The following is a 15,466-nucleotide window of genomic DNA, read 5'->3' as shown; positions in this document are numbered from 1 at the left end:
AGCACCACGGGCTCTCGAGCTGCGTGCGAAACACTTGGCACCCTCTGGTGGAAGAATATAGGAGTTGACTTTCGTCTTGTCTTAATCGCCAGTTCATACTTTCGAATATATTTACTCTGCATGGTGTACGTGTGTGTGAGTATATGCGACTTTTCCGCCTCTACTATTTGATTGTCCCGTGATCTAATCACAGAACCCAAGATTCATTCATATGCAAATGTGCTCATGGCTTGAATCTTAAGTAATATGGATCATCATGAGGTGAGCGCGAACGGCAGTGGCATTGGTGTATGGAGTGCGGTCCATTCGGAGTTGCCGGAAGACCTGAGGTAAAACAAATCGTAGATATAGAGCTGAGTATATTCGAGTGTGCTGACTTGCCTTGTAAGCTGCATTTTGGCTGCGGGAATATTTCACATTTAATAAATAAGCATTGGTACTTGTGTTTACATAGGCACCTGCATACATGTTTATCTTCTGTGGTTTCGTTGTGTTAATGCTGACTGGCGGTTTTTTGCAATATATTTGTGCCACATTTTGTTGCAAGCTTTGTGATATTTTTCTTTTTGCCACGCGACAAGAAGTAAAAAAAAATATGGGGTTTTACGTGCCAAAACCACTTTCTGATTATACGGCACGCCGTAGTGGAGGACTCTGAAATTTCGACCACCTAAAGTTCTTTAATGTGCATCTAAATCTAAGTACACGGGTGTTTTCGCATTTCGCCCCCATCGAAATGCGGCCTTTCTAGGTGACTTTCTAACATCTCGTCTAGCTCAACGTTCCACGCTCGATGCACACTCTGGTTCCAACCCATTTTCTTCACTTCATTTCTTTCTCTGCACTCAGCTTGTTTTGGTGCTGACTTTTTAACTTCTCTCTCTATATATATGACTTTTAACTTCTCTCTCTCTCTCTATATATATATATATATATATATATATATACAGAAACAATTTCAGAGCAGATACTTGAGCAACCAAGGAAGCCTTCGCGCGAATGCGCGCGAAATCTTCGTACTTCGTTCATACAAGGCACGGTTCCTGTATAGGCATGGTCGACCTGCTTTGTAGTTTTGAACTGTTCCGGCGCCTGTTCATGCTGGCTGAAATAAACTGATTTCCATTGTTTTATATTATGTTCATCCATTGCTGGCCATGCGGTGGCTCCCGCGCACGCGCCTATGTGTCGGACAACATTTGCAGCCATGCTGCATGAGTTAGGGCCTTGATCTAATGCCCGGGTGGGCGTATCCAGAGTTCCTTCGGCTTGCTACACTGCAAGGCATATTACATCATCAAAAAAAAAAAAAAAAAAGTGAAGACGCGTGCGGCGCACGCAAATGTGTAGATTCCTCGTCAATTTCTCACATTGGATATATATAAATATATATAAAGATTTCCTCAGAAAGGAAACTGATGCACTACAAAAATATGATTATGCGTACTCAAGGACGAAAACTGGGTCGTCATTTCTAAGAATAGTGGTCTATTTGGCGGTTATATAGGGCAGTGCTGCTAGTCAGCAACGATCCATCTTGGAGGTTTGACGGCAACAGGAATGCGCAGTACACACGTATACCGAGGTCTATCTAAATAGGTGGCGCAGCTTGGAACGAGAAGCGTGCCAAAACATATCGCCAAGGATACCAGTTAGTGGCGCACGATTGAAGCGCTTCTTGGTGACAGGGAGACAAACACTGAAACTAGAAAACCTACATGAAAAATATGTTCGAAAATTTTCAAACAAAACACTGTCACACGAGTAAATATTCCGTTTCAAATAATTTTGTTGTACTAAAACAACAAATGTATTCGCCGCGGTTGCTCATTGGCTATGGTGTTGGGCTCCTGAGCACGAGGTCGCGGGATCGAATCCCGGTCACGGTGGCCGCATTTCGATGTGGGCGAAATGCGAAAACACCCGTGTACTTAAATTTAGGTGCCCGTTAAAGAAATCAAAATTTCCGGCGTTCTCCACTACGGCGTGCCTCAAGATCAGAAAGTGGTTATGACACGTAAAACCCCATAATCTTTAAAACAACAACCGTTTTTTTTTTCGATTTCACAATTTGTTAGGTCGTTCTTGCTGACACCTACCAACTCGTGATTCTGGCGCAAGATTTGGAGAGACTGTGCAATCCAGCTATTATGTCGTGCGGAATGGCGTTGCTCACTTGAACGTGGTGGTTTCATCCGAGTCTTCTTTTATTTCCTTGCATGTTTGTTTAAACTGTGGCGTGCGCTTCGCTTCAAATTTTGCGTGACCTAGCACGTGGCATTTATTCGCAAAAGGTGTGAGTGGCGGCTTTTTGTTATCGTACAAGTTCATGTTGCGGCATTCGACGCGCTGTGTCTGGTCGTGACGATAAATGCGGAACGCTCCGCGAATGAACGTCGCGTTATGTTTGTGCACCCTCTGTAACACAGGCTCTGAGTGTCCGACGAGCAGCAAAATTAGTAAGTCGAATGTTTTCTAAATTACGATGTGGGTAAATGTTGGCCTGTCTCATAACTGTTGGATGTGAATACATGGTGTCGCGCGAAATTGCGAATGATCCCGTGAAAAAGGTATCGCATATGTTGCTCTACACTGCGACTGTGTGCAGACCATAGTACTTTTCATCGATTGAAGCATATTTTGTTCCGTCAGTTATATTGGCTGCATTATTATAGACGAATAAAAGTAAAGTTGCTTTTGAAACCTCTGTGGCTCTGTCATTTATTTCCACCCTTTTCGCTCGCCTTCTTAAGGGACCTACTGGAGCAATTGCCGCCAATAACAACCTAATTATGTTCACATAAAGACATACGCCCCTCCTATAGTTTAATGACACGCTGGCGCTTCAGCTGAGGTGGGTCCCAAGCTCGCCTCAGCCTCGCACGAAAAATAACTGCTTACGTAGCGGTATAGATGCCGGATGCTAAAGAAATTCAAAATTTCGCGCCAAGCAGCACAAGATCTTGACGTCACTGCCATTTCCGGTTGGGACGTCGCTTTTAATTTTTTTATTTTTTGTCTGCTGCTAGTTGTGCCCCCGATACGCAGACGGCGACGGTTGCAACGAGCCGCCATTTTCTTGACACCTGGGCTTCTGTGCAAGGGTCGCTACCAGTTTACACATACCTTATGTATGTGAGGTACGTAATTGTAATTACATTCCTTAAACTGTAATTACATACCTTACATTACATAACTACAATTATGTAATTACAATTGCATAATTGTAATGACATACCTTGCATACCTTAATTACCGGCACGTAATTATAATGTAAGGTATGTAATTCTTGCCCGGGAACGCAATGGACCGTAGGGCGTTCTGTTGCATCACTGTCGTCATGCCCGCCAAAACTGCGGGACTAAATCTTTATCAGCGACGTGGTGGCGGCGGCGATGCACGATTACAGTTTCGTATTCCACACGCCGACGGCGATAGAATCGTTTGTTCATATGAATTTGTATCTGATAGGTCAGATAGGCGATAAACGGTCAGATAGGCAAGCGAATACTATCAGCAGCGATCTTGTGTTCTTTGTGCTTTGCGGACGAAAGAGCCCATGGTTACCTAAAATTTTCCTTTGTGAAAGGCCATTCGTCTAGTCGCCCTAGCGCACTGCGAAGGGCAAGCCTGTCGTCATAGGCCAGGTGAAATAGGCAAGCCAGGTCAAGCCAGGTGAAAACAGAGTTCTTGGGCCGAATCCTATAACGGTTCGGAATACGAACCGTTCGCTTCGACGCTTACGTCACTAAATGTGGCACTCCCAAGCCGGTGGTGGAAGAAGGGGAGGACGCGACCAATAGATGAGAGGGTGCCACCTCTGAAGTGTACGTCACTATATGACGACCTAATCGAGGAATTGCAGAATGTTTCTGCTTGCTAAATAAGTGTAAAATATAAATTAAACATTATACGCCAAGTTCTGAAGTATAAACGTGTGGTGCCGGGCGTTTACGCAATGTAGAAGTAATTTATTAATTTATATATTAAGTAATTATATTACAGCCGACAGGCGGTATCGCAAGCGTACATGCGTTGGCAGAGCGCAGCGCTAGGTCGTCTGCTACCAGGAGCTCGCACGATGCATGCAACAGGAACGCACTGCCAGCACTTCACAAGTAGCGAGCGCGACGAAACTGTGAACTGGTTCTTAGGGACACCTTTACTAGCCGACTACATCAATTTTCCTTCTTTTTTCGCCCTTCGTCATCGGCTCAGACATGACTCGCTCGCCGCCGCGCTGCCGCTATCCCTGCGATGTGCCCTAAGGGCGCCGGCGTGATATAAGCAATGGAACTTGAAATTGAACATCACGATATACGGGCCCTGCATTGCCTGCGCGAAGTAAAATCGAAGAGCGTGGTGCTGACGGTGCGCGCTGTGCCGTGAAATTGAGGAACAAAGTGCGGCACTCCCGAACTAGAGAAAAAGAGCAGCCAATTAAGAGGTCTCCACAATATCTTCCTGTCCTGACTGTGTAGTTTTATGAGCCGAACGAAGGAAGCGCTTAACCAGCCTAGGTTGAACCCTTCTGATTGCTGCACGGTGATCTGCGAGCTATTCACGCTGGCGATAGCACTGGGAATTCGATCTCACCGTGCAAATATCTCCTTGGCATTCGGAGGTGACGGGAAAGCTGACCCAGCCCTTCTCCCGCGGTCAACACAGTAATTGCGAGAGCAAGTTTGTGGACAGTGTCGGCAGCATGCAGATATCTACGCCATTCCGATGAATGCTTCGCGTCCGACCGACCTCTGGGAGCTGCAGGCCGGTGGCGATGGACCGCAGCGCGCAATATTCCTTCCTTTTCGTGGAAAGACCACTGGTACGCTTGCACCCGAGTCTCCTCCATTTGATAGCGTAGCCTGCAAAAGGTCTACTTAGAAAGCCGGCAAGGGCAGTGCAACTCATTCTCCGTCACTTCTTCGAACGCGTGTCGCACTCCCAGCCGTGGTCGACACCGAAAGAGCAACGCCAAGCAGACGACAAATAGCCTCCGAAGCAACCAACGCACGCGCGCGCGACCGGCGCGCGCTGCCAGGGTCGCAAGCCAACAGCCAAGCCACAGCAACGGAACCCAAAGCGGACTGCCTCTTCGCTGATTCCTACGACCGGTTCGCTTTGAAGATGATTGACAGATGCGTGACGTATTCATAAATTGCGATACCACCCCGTTGCCTCTGTCGACTTGTGACGTAACCAAATAATTTGGCCAATCAGGTGAGGCCAAACGAACGGATCCCCAACCGAACCGTCAACGAACCAACCGAACCCTGCACCACATATGTTACAAATGGCATGGCCCGTCATTCCAATTATGGTGAAATAAGCGTTCGTAAAAGCACTGCATTTCCCTCTTGACGTATCAGATACTATCGCCCCCCCCCCCCCCCCAAAAAAAAAAAAAAATGAAAGAGACAGAAAACTGAAACGAAAGAAAAATATATAACTTGTGGCCCGTCATGGCATTCTCTCAATGAACGAGTTACTGCATGTTTTTTAATTATGAGTCATTCTTTTCTATGACTAAGCTATGTTCGTGTTTTGTCGAACCTCACGATAATTCACCTGTGTGCGTTGTAATCTTTTTTTTTTTGTACGAACGCTTCTAATATTTCATTGATGCATACTTACGCTAAAGGCAAATGTAACACTATCAACAAAGTGTGCAAATAATAATAATAATAATAATAATAATAATAATAATAATAATAATAATAATAATAATAAATAATAATAATAATAATAATAATAATAATAGCTGACATGTATTTGAGAACATTCTTGTCTTGAAGGTATTTCAAAGGGGGTCGAAAATTTTAGAATTTTTAATATAGTGCGTAATTACGTACGCCACCATACAGGGCGTTCGTATTTCATAGAATATATAAATGTTAGACTTATGCTATAAACATTTATTCGCCGATATCCACCCTTTGACACAGCAATGTTTCTTGGCGCAAAAGGCTGCGAATTATCCGGAGCTCGTTCTGCGATCACCGGTAATTGGAGCGCACTTCTCATATGTACTCAGTTAATTTCTTCATCCCCCTCAGTCACGATTGTGATGTACTGCTGATAAATGTGTCGAAGTTACGTAATTTTATGCCACGGCATTACAGACTCTAGCGAGGTGAAATGAATGCCGTAGAATGATGCTTTGTACGTCTTCTAGTCGGTACTCATAATTACGGGGCAATTAACTATCAGTTTAGGGCACAAACGTTGCGTTCTCTTTCTTCCATACTTGCGTTCCTTCGTTTTTTTTTTTTGTTTTGTTTGAGAAAGAGAACCAACTGACCGCCTCAAAGCGCACATTCGGACATTGACTCCAGGATGGCGAGAAAGGAACTCATCCGCCTCCATTGCACCCTGTGAAAGTGGGTGTACAGCAGAGCTACTGCGGATTTTAGACGAAGTTACACAAGCACCAGCACCACAAGCGACATGCGCCACTCGCGCACGCACGCGGGTAGAAGTGCAGCATACATCCTCATTCTTCTAGACCGTCCGCCAATCGCAAGTGCCTTATTGAACTAAATTAAAGCTTAAAAGTAAAAGAAAACTTGTAAAGTACGACTTACACACAGCCTGCAGACGTGACAGCATCGGATTGTAATGCGAATATACGAGAAAACATAATTCTGTTACGCGGAAACTCAAAGGGCCCTTTGAGTTTCCCACACAAGCTTTTTTCTCCCTTTCCAGCTGCCATGTTTCGGGTGAGCACGCCACGAAATATCCTGACCAACCGGAGGCTAAATGTTTCGCTCTAAAACAATTACTTTGTCAACCAACACCGAGCCAAACATGGTAATGACCTCGCCAAAGCGGTCGCGTGCAGCAATGATCAGCGCGCCGAACTGAAATGGAGCCACGTTGTGTATACAGGGGGGGGGGGGGGGGGGGGCAATTTATCTACAGCCGTATGTCACAGGCTTCATTCATTCCCTACGCGCTACTGGATCACAAGACATCCTTGTGATCGTCGCCGTCTCCGTGCTCGTGTTCTCTGGCGCCGCTTGCAGAGTCCGACTCGGTCGCCCCGTCTGCGAAGATCGGTTTCGCAACAGGCGTCTCCCGTCTGCTCGGCGACTACTGCGACTGTGATGCAAGCGGACACGCAGCTGGCTGCCGCATCACTTCTTTCTCTCTTTCCACTACAAAGCGGTTGCTACGCGGAACGCCGAGCTGATAGGTTCCTGCGAGAGCGGTCAACGTGAGTGGATCCTGTTCCACACTCTCAATCTCGTTCCACGTTATATATATATATATATATATATATCGCCAACGCACACACCATTTGAAAATAATTATAGGGCAGACGCGTACCAGCCATGGCTATGGAGTCCTGCTAATGTCAAAGAAGCCGCTACTTCGTTGCCAAGCCGCGGCGGCCTGGAATTCTGAAAAAGCGAACAAAATAAATAAGTAAAAAAGGAAGGTCTTATTCCGTGCTTTGGGTGGACGTTAGAGAAACCGATAAAATTAATTCAGAGCCTTCCCCTATAAAGCGCTTCTCACAGCACCCACTTTGTAACTTCGCAAATTTAAAACCCGCAGTTCCATTTGATTTTTTTTATAGGAACGACCTCGCGGTCTCTTCCTTTCCTATCATTACCGTCAAATGTATTGGTCCTATCCGCACAAAGGACTGACGGATGTAACCTACAATGGTATAGAAATATATAACGCCATCTCGTAAAAATTATCAACGTAGAGGAATGAATACTAAAAACGCGAAGTACGTAGCAGCGTCAGTGGTCTTGACACCGGCACCGATAGTGCGAAAACATGTTTTATAACTGACTACATAAGAATAGCGTATTCGTCGCAAAATTTCGTCGCTACAGGACGCGCGTAACACTTTTACTCCAATAGTCAAAGCGTGCGCGCGTTGAGAATGCGTTCGCCGACCCAGCTGTTAAGCCACATGTGTCGCTGAATGAAAGGCCCGTCGAGCGATTTCCAGCAGAAGGCAACCAACCACATGTGCCATTCGCGGTAGAGGTAACTACGCGCCAGTGAGCGCCCGCGGTCACCAAAAGACAGAAAGAAAAAAACATTTTTGTCACATGTAAAATTGTTTGTGTAAGGTGATGCCGCTGGCCTCGGTTGGAAGCGATGACGTCAGGCCCCTATTGCTGCGCTGCTCTCGCTGAAACCACTCTCTCTGCTCGGGTTCCCTTCGCGTCACTTTTCGCTCTTCTCCTGTGACGAGAGAGCGAGGGCTCGCCTGCCAGACACCATTGTTCTGCGAGTAACGGAGCCAGCGAGTGCAGAAACCCATTTATCGTCCCATTTCTCCCCGCAAAGCACGCGAAGAGAGCGTATAGGGACAGTTGAGGGGCGTCCGGTTCTAATAACTCGTCACGTGAATCGCCCTTCTCTATCGATGTTAGCGGCGTCGGCCTTGGACAGTGGCCTTCGGACGGTCTTGGGCACAGGCCCGTTCCAACGTGCGTAAAGTGACGCGTGCGAGCGGCCGCGGCGACGCGCGGCTTCCGCCTTGCGGCCGATATCGGGAGCTGGCTTTGATTGGTGTTGGGTGTCGTGACCGTTCCGCCGGCGCAGCTAGCCGGCGTTTCCAGACGCGATATGTCCGGGGAGAAGATACTGCGCGAGGAACACCGTCACCGAGCTTGGCTGGGCGAGGATATACCTGTGGACGGCGTCGCTCAGGACTCCCTCGCCGAGCTGAGAAGGCTCCTGGAAGGTAATGCGTGCTCACTCGATCCTTGCTTGCTTCGGGATTAATCGCGTCGTTGAAAGATGCGAGGGGCCCTGTCACTGTGTCACTCGGTCTCTGATCTGGTCGAAAGTTAGAGCCCCGTCAAAGCCCTGGCACAGAGGGGAATCACGGTGATCCAAGAAATTCCGGGTTTAAGAAACGGTCGAGAAAAAAATCTGCACGCAAATTAAAGGCTATCGGCGTGCATGATTCACGAATATAAAGTGGACGCATCGTTATGGATGTGGATGCAAGTGTCACATCTTTCCGGAACCGTGCTCAATCATTGCTTATAACTCAATGTGTTGACTGAAGAGCCTGTTGATAGATGGTAGAGACTGCTCGGCTCGCTCCAAGTAAGCCCTCACAATGCGAAAGAAAGAAAGGAGGAAAGAGGAAATGTGATAATGAGAAATCTTGGGAAGAAACAACCGAGGATAAGTTAGCATGAAAAAAAAAATATCAGTGAGATAATGAAACACCTCGTGTAGAGAAGTGAATCTTTGTCAGATTCCTGACGTAAGTGTTGCGTGCTTTAGGAACCATGCTGAGTGTGTGTAATGTGGTAACTGAATTATCTCGATAATGATACCACGGTGGGAGCTCTTGCAGCGACGCGCAAGGTCTGTTTAATGATGATGATGACGTATAGTGTTTAATGGCGCAAGGAAAGTATGTCTGTTTAGGGTTGTCGGAACGTTCAGTGACCTGCTGTTTACAGAGCAATAGAATATAAAAAAAAGCTGATTGGCAGACGGCTGAGGAGATTAAATAAATGGTTTGCCAAGAAGAGTGGGCAAGCATTAAAAAAAAAAAGAACATAAATGCATGGCAACTCGCACTGTCTTTGATGTGTGAGATGCGCAAGATGCGTGAGATAGCGAAGCTGCTTTTCATGTGTGATCTTAGAGGTCTGGTTGGTCACTGTCCGAAGACATTGCAAGCGCTTAAGTATATCCGGTGCAATTATTTCGCTGTAGCCAAATGATATTCAAACGGTTTGCTACATTCGAGCTAAGTACTTTCACATTCTCCGCTACATGCATCACATGTTCGTGTACTCTGTACCGGCTCTACTGCATCGGCTCCGCCCAGTACAAAGCGCCTGCGACTTCCCGATGCTGATCAGGACGATACGCTTGTCGACACCGTACCGCGAGAACTGTAGCCGCTGTTTACAAAACGGTCCTTGGACGGCTTCCAGCTTTGCACACTGGCGTAACCTTCTAAAGTGAGCGGGAAAACGATAAAATGGCGAGTAGCAGGAGTGCGTTAAGACAGATGCCTGAATATTTTTAAAGCGTTTACCGCGTACATAACCACAATTTAGTAATGTTAGCCGTAAGTTACATGAAAAAATTATAAGTATTAGTCTTGAGGCACTATGCTCCTTCCTTTTACCCAGAAACGTAAAAAGAGACTATTCGTACATTAAATCAATTTAAAAATACGCTTTCTTTCCTGGTACACTAGGCTGATAAGGCAGCTTACTGGAAGCTTCTTGGGGCCGCACGCTCGTAGCTGATACCGCGCGCGCGTCTTAGCTGTAAACAGTGTGAAAAACATTTTCATTTCGTAGCAGAAGCAGCGTCTGTAGAGAAGCAAAATGAAGTTGGAGGACTAACGCATAAAAAGAAAGGGCCGTAAAAATGATGTTAACTGGGTTGGAGGAAGAAATAAGTGGTCCTGCTGATAAAATCAGTTCACTTACTGCTGAGTAGCAGCTATAAGCAATATACCCGCAGACCGCGCTTGTGATTCAGCGCACAACTCTACACAGAGCAAGTCCCGCTATTTTTCTCTTGGAGTGAGGGGTCCGCTGTTGTGTCTTTCTTTTCGTAGTGCGTGCATCATGCTGTCTGGATCGACTAAGGACTGCAGTACGGACATATTCACACTTACGATCCAATGTGCGAGCTTCGCATGCCATGTCGCCTCAACAGGCGCCGTCGGGAATGTTTCCACCGCATACAGTTAATACCGCAAATACTAAAATTCATCATCATCATCATCGGCGTCGTTGTCGTCATCATCATCATCATCATCATGTTTATGTCGACTGCAGGACGAAAGCCTCTCATGACGATCTCCTATAACTTCTGTTTTCTGCTAGTTGAGTCCATATTACGCCTGCGAATTTCCCAATTTCTACGCACCACTTTCTCTTCCCTTGGCACCCTTTCTTCCCCTGTAATAGTCCACCGGTTATCCGCCCTACGCATTGCAAAGTGTCCGCTCGAAGCAATTTGCTTGTATTCACAGTTAAAAAAAAAAAAAAAAGAAAAGATTGCAGTTTTGTCGGGAAAAGAAGCAGGATTAGTGATAGCGAAGTATCAAACAATTATACCAACGAAGATAACTCGACCGAGAGACGCCAGTCTCTTGGTAGAGCGAGGGGACTCGGGCTATGAGGTCTTGTAATAACTACGTATCTCTATAAGGCCGCAGCTTCAGTGAACAATTCTTCAAGGCCACGCGAAGTTTCTTCAAACGCAACTGTTATATATATATATATATATATATATATATATATATATATATATATATATATATATATATATATATATATATATATATATATATATATATATATATATATAAATGGGGTTCGGAAAACTAGTCAGGCCCCAGCCACCTCCCGGACAAATGAAAACTTTCCGCCGTACCCAATCTTTCGGTCTAGAGAGGCTAGATTGACCGGAAACACTTTTAAACGTTTTCACCGCAGATATCAGTAGGACGGAGGCACTTGGCACTGTTTAACACCGATGTCCACATCGTCCGAAAACGTAAAAATTCGGATGGGACACGTACGACCTATTCTTAACGCTCGGGCGACCTGAAGCACTTCGCATAAATCTCGACAAACATGCATCAATCACGGCAAGCGGGCGTCACACACCGCCAAAGTGCATAAATCACCACAAAATGTTGTCGTCGTTAAGGCGAATCGCAACAGTAGTAAAACGTTTGCGTTTACATTCACCTGGATATCATCTATCCTGTGGCCGTGCTTTTGTGCGAGTCACTGAATCGCGCCTGCGTAGCTGCGACACGTACGCACAACATCGATTTGTCCGTGAATGGTCAATCAAAAGTTCATGACCGTCGCTCAGGCTCTCCCCTAGCGAGGTTTGGCTCTCCCGTCGTTCTCGTTCATGCGCGAATCTTTTTTGTTTCACCCCTCTGTGACGGGCAGACACGCCAACGCCGCATTCCCGCGTGCATCTGAAGGCCACAGCCATTGTCTTGACGACAAATGCAAAGGCCACTGGCCCGTACTTGACCATCCTCGACTGCGAAATAAAACTGCCTGCCATCGCCGGGATCATGCGTGCACCTCTAAGTGCCCAAAGCAATATCTCATACAGAAGCCCAAAGCGGCTTGTGCACCAGCCGCCTACAGAATAAACCCGAACAATGAAGAAACATGTATAGCGGCTTAACATCGAATACTTTCAGGAAAGACGCATTAGGCTAGCACCACGCACAGCACTCCAACCAGAAATATCCAGCCCCCAGCCGCAGGAGCGGCAAAAAGGCGTGTTCGAATTAACACTGTAATGACCGACGTAATATGCACTGCGTCCCAGCTAACGCTAGCCAAGCTGGTCAACGAAGATACATTTATAAGACGTCGCGGTGTTCGGTCATCAGAGGTGTGACGACCCAACACCGTATACGGCTTAATATCGTACCTTACACCGTGCTTTCTTTTTTCTTCCTTTCTTTTTTTTTTTTTTTGAACTGAACAGCTTTGCTAGCGTTAGCAGGGACACCCTATATATTTTATACTGAGTTTAACGTCTTACAATTCTGACTTATGCACGGGGATGCTAACGCATATTCCATAGCAGTGTTTTTGACATGACGGAGCGAGTTTACAGTAGTTTACCGTCCAGCAAAACAATTACTAATGAACAAATTACTCTGTCATGATGACGTATTACCTGAAAAAAAATTTCATTATTCTTTTTTTTTTTACAAAGCCACTCTCCATTGCCAAAAGTAAAGGAGCACATGTTGTCCCAATTTTCCTTGATGTGGAGCTGTGTTTAGGCGCGACAGGGTTAAGTGTGACTGCGGATGTATGCCTCGGAGACGTGCGCTGAGCTGTCGTACGTTGTACTCGAGATAGTTAGTTACGCTTAGTATCCGAGCTGATTCCTATCATCTTGTTTGGTCTCTCTTGTGTTTCACATGTGTAACAACGCAAAGAAAGGAAAGAAAGGAATACAAGAGCAAGAATAAAAAAGAAAAAAGGGCGGAAAAAGATGAAAACGTGCGCGCCGAAATCTCGAAAGCACGAAGGCATCCCAAAGGCCGTATGTTATCTGCGTGTCACTAGCTCAACTTCGTCAAAGTGCACCTGAAACGGCGATTGATAAACGAGAGCACGTATAAACCAGCAACACCGAGTGCACGAGAGACTGAAGGACTTGCTGTCGCAAGTCCTGCCGGTCGCTTACCTGCACCTGAATAAGGACCATGACCATGGTGCAATCTGTGCTAGGTAGCTCCAGTGAAACAGATATCAGGACCGGTACGTCGTACGTACCAGTTCCTCTCGGTCGACCCTATTTTTTACAGCGAAGCTGCATATCGCTAGCCGATTCGTCGTCCGTCTGTCTGTCTGTCGGTCGCCTGTACGCCAAAAACTCCTCCTGCGCAACCCCATGCGCAAGCGGTGGTTTCTTTTTCGCATGCCCGAGTAAAAAATATGTATATAGAGGAAGAGGGGCGCGCGATTAGCCAACACCACCTAGACAGCACAAGGCCAAGCTTTTTACTCCAATCCATGACGTCACGCATTCTGGCCCGAGGTTTCCATTGCTTACTCGGGGCCATCCCTATTAGATTCTATAGCAGTCGGGCCAGTTAACACGATGTCATGGACCGGAGTGAAAAGGCCTTGTGCTATCGAAGTGATGGATCAGCTGCGCCAGTATTGATGTCGTTGCTCTCCGTCGCTGCCGAGCGCGCGCGCAGCAGTTTCTCTGCGGCTCGGAAATGGGTAGGTCACGCGTCATACGTACTCCTGAGCAGCAGGCAGCTTTCGATCAGCAACGCCGCGAGCAGAACTGGGAACGAACTCGTCTACGCCGGGCCGATGCTGCAGCCCGGGCACAATAACAGGCTCGTGCAGCCGACAGCAAGTGAAAACTGCCTTCCGAGGATCCGGCAGCCTAACAAGCCGTCGTTTAATGAGCCGTCAGGATTAATCCAGTGGTAAACACCGGGGCCGCACGTTTCAGCTTCGCTGATTTACAATATGTACGGAGTGCTCGGGCGGAATTTTTTTCTTATCATCTGCAGCTCATGCCAATCAGATCACTAGTGTGAATAACGTAGGCGGAGCGCACCTCAGACCACTGACAAAGCGCCAAAAAGAAAAAAAAAAAAGAAGTATGGAATTGTTACATCATGCCCGCCCAGTTTAACGTGAAGGGGGGGGGGTAGAGGGGACAGGGGTTAGGTATATGCAACATGCGTTTGGCAGACATTCTCAGATCAAGAACAGCAGTTTGCCATTATCCCTCAAGAGAAAAGTGTATAATAGCTGTGTCTTACCAGTACTCACCTACGGGGCAGAAACCTGGAGGCTTACGAAAAGGGTTCTGCTTAAACTGAGGACGACGCAACGAGCAATGGAAAGAAGAATGGTGGGTGTAACGTTAAGGGATAAGAAGAGAGCAGATTGGGTGAGGGAACAAACGCGAGTTTATGACATCTTAGTTTTAATCAAGAAATGAAATGGGCATGGGCAGGGCATGTAATGAGGAGGGAAGATAATCGATGGTCATTAAGGGTTACGGACTGGATTCCAAGAGAAGCGAAGCGTAGCAGGGAGCGGCAGAAAGTTAGGTGGATGGATGAGATTAAGAAGTTTGCAGGGACAACGTGACCACAATTAGCACATGACCGGGCTAGTTGGAGAAGTATGGGAGAGGCCTTTGCCCTGCAGTGGGCGTAGCCATGCTGATGATGATGATATGCAGCATGGGAGACTTTCAAATTGCAAACCAAGAACGTAACGTTGTCAAAGAGCACAGCATGAACACACCCTTTAATCAGCATCCCTTTACAATTTCTTTTATAGAAAGTCCATGGACAGTCTATAGACATGTGTCTATGAAGTTTATAGACTGTCTATTTATATATTTCTTTAGACTAGTTTATAGACATTCTATAGACTTACAGTCTTACACTTTTTATAGACTAGTCTATAAAATGTCTAAATATGTAGACTGTCTAGAGACTGTCTATAGATTAATGAAATGAAGGCTCTCGATGTTGCTAAATATAAAGGTTCTGTTGCACAATGCACAAGTTATACAGCTCCCCACAAACTGAAATCGTTCCTCGAGGTACCCGTCTTGGCGAATGCTTATCATTGTCTTCAAGGACGTTCAGCGCCAGTTTAGCGTCGACTGAATCAACCCTCTCGTAGCCATTTGGAAACGCGGAGTAAAGTGTTTTCCAGAGTGTGAGGGCGCGCGAAACAATTCACGTGCCCAGATTTCATAACGATATCTTCCGCCAAAGAATACTAAACCGCGAACGTGCAGAGATCACATTGGGTAATGTCAGTATAATGATGTCAGTCGATATCTGCAACGGAAAGACATTTCAAAATGCAATACTTTCGTAAAGTTTAATTAAATTGTGGGGTTGAACGTCGAGTGAAGCTGCGCAGTGGACTATTGCTACGAGGGGCGCAGCAGCGAAGGGTTG

General features: G+C 46.3%; 1 protein-coding gene across 1 annotated transcript in view; it reads left to right on the top strand.

Annotated features, from left to right (window-relative positions):
* The window catches only part of LOC126531283 (uncharacterized), a 39,749-nt gene that overhangs the window by 10,989 nt on the left and 13,294 nt on the right, over positions 1-15,466 (top strand). Inside the window, exons 6-7 of the mRNA XM_050178745.3 lie at positions 6,709-6,722; positions 8,537-8,716. Coding sequence (XP_050034702.3) covers positions 6,709-6,722; positions 8,537-8,716 — 194 coding nt within the window. The remainder of the gene's footprint in view (positions 1-6,708; positions 6,723-8,536; positions 8,717-15,466) is intronic.

The sequence above is a fragment of the Dermacentor andersoni genome, chromosome 5 (genome assembly GCF_023375885.2).
Source record: "Dermacentor andersoni chromosome 5, qqDerAnde1_hic_scaffold, whole genome shotgun sequence".
In the NCBI taxonomy this organism is placed as follows: Eukaryota; Metazoa; Arthropoda; class Arachnida; order Ixodida; family Ixodidae; genus Dermacentor; species Dermacentor andersoni.
Note: the sequence above shows the minus strand (reverse complement) of the source record. Positions and strands in the feature narration are given on the sequence as shown.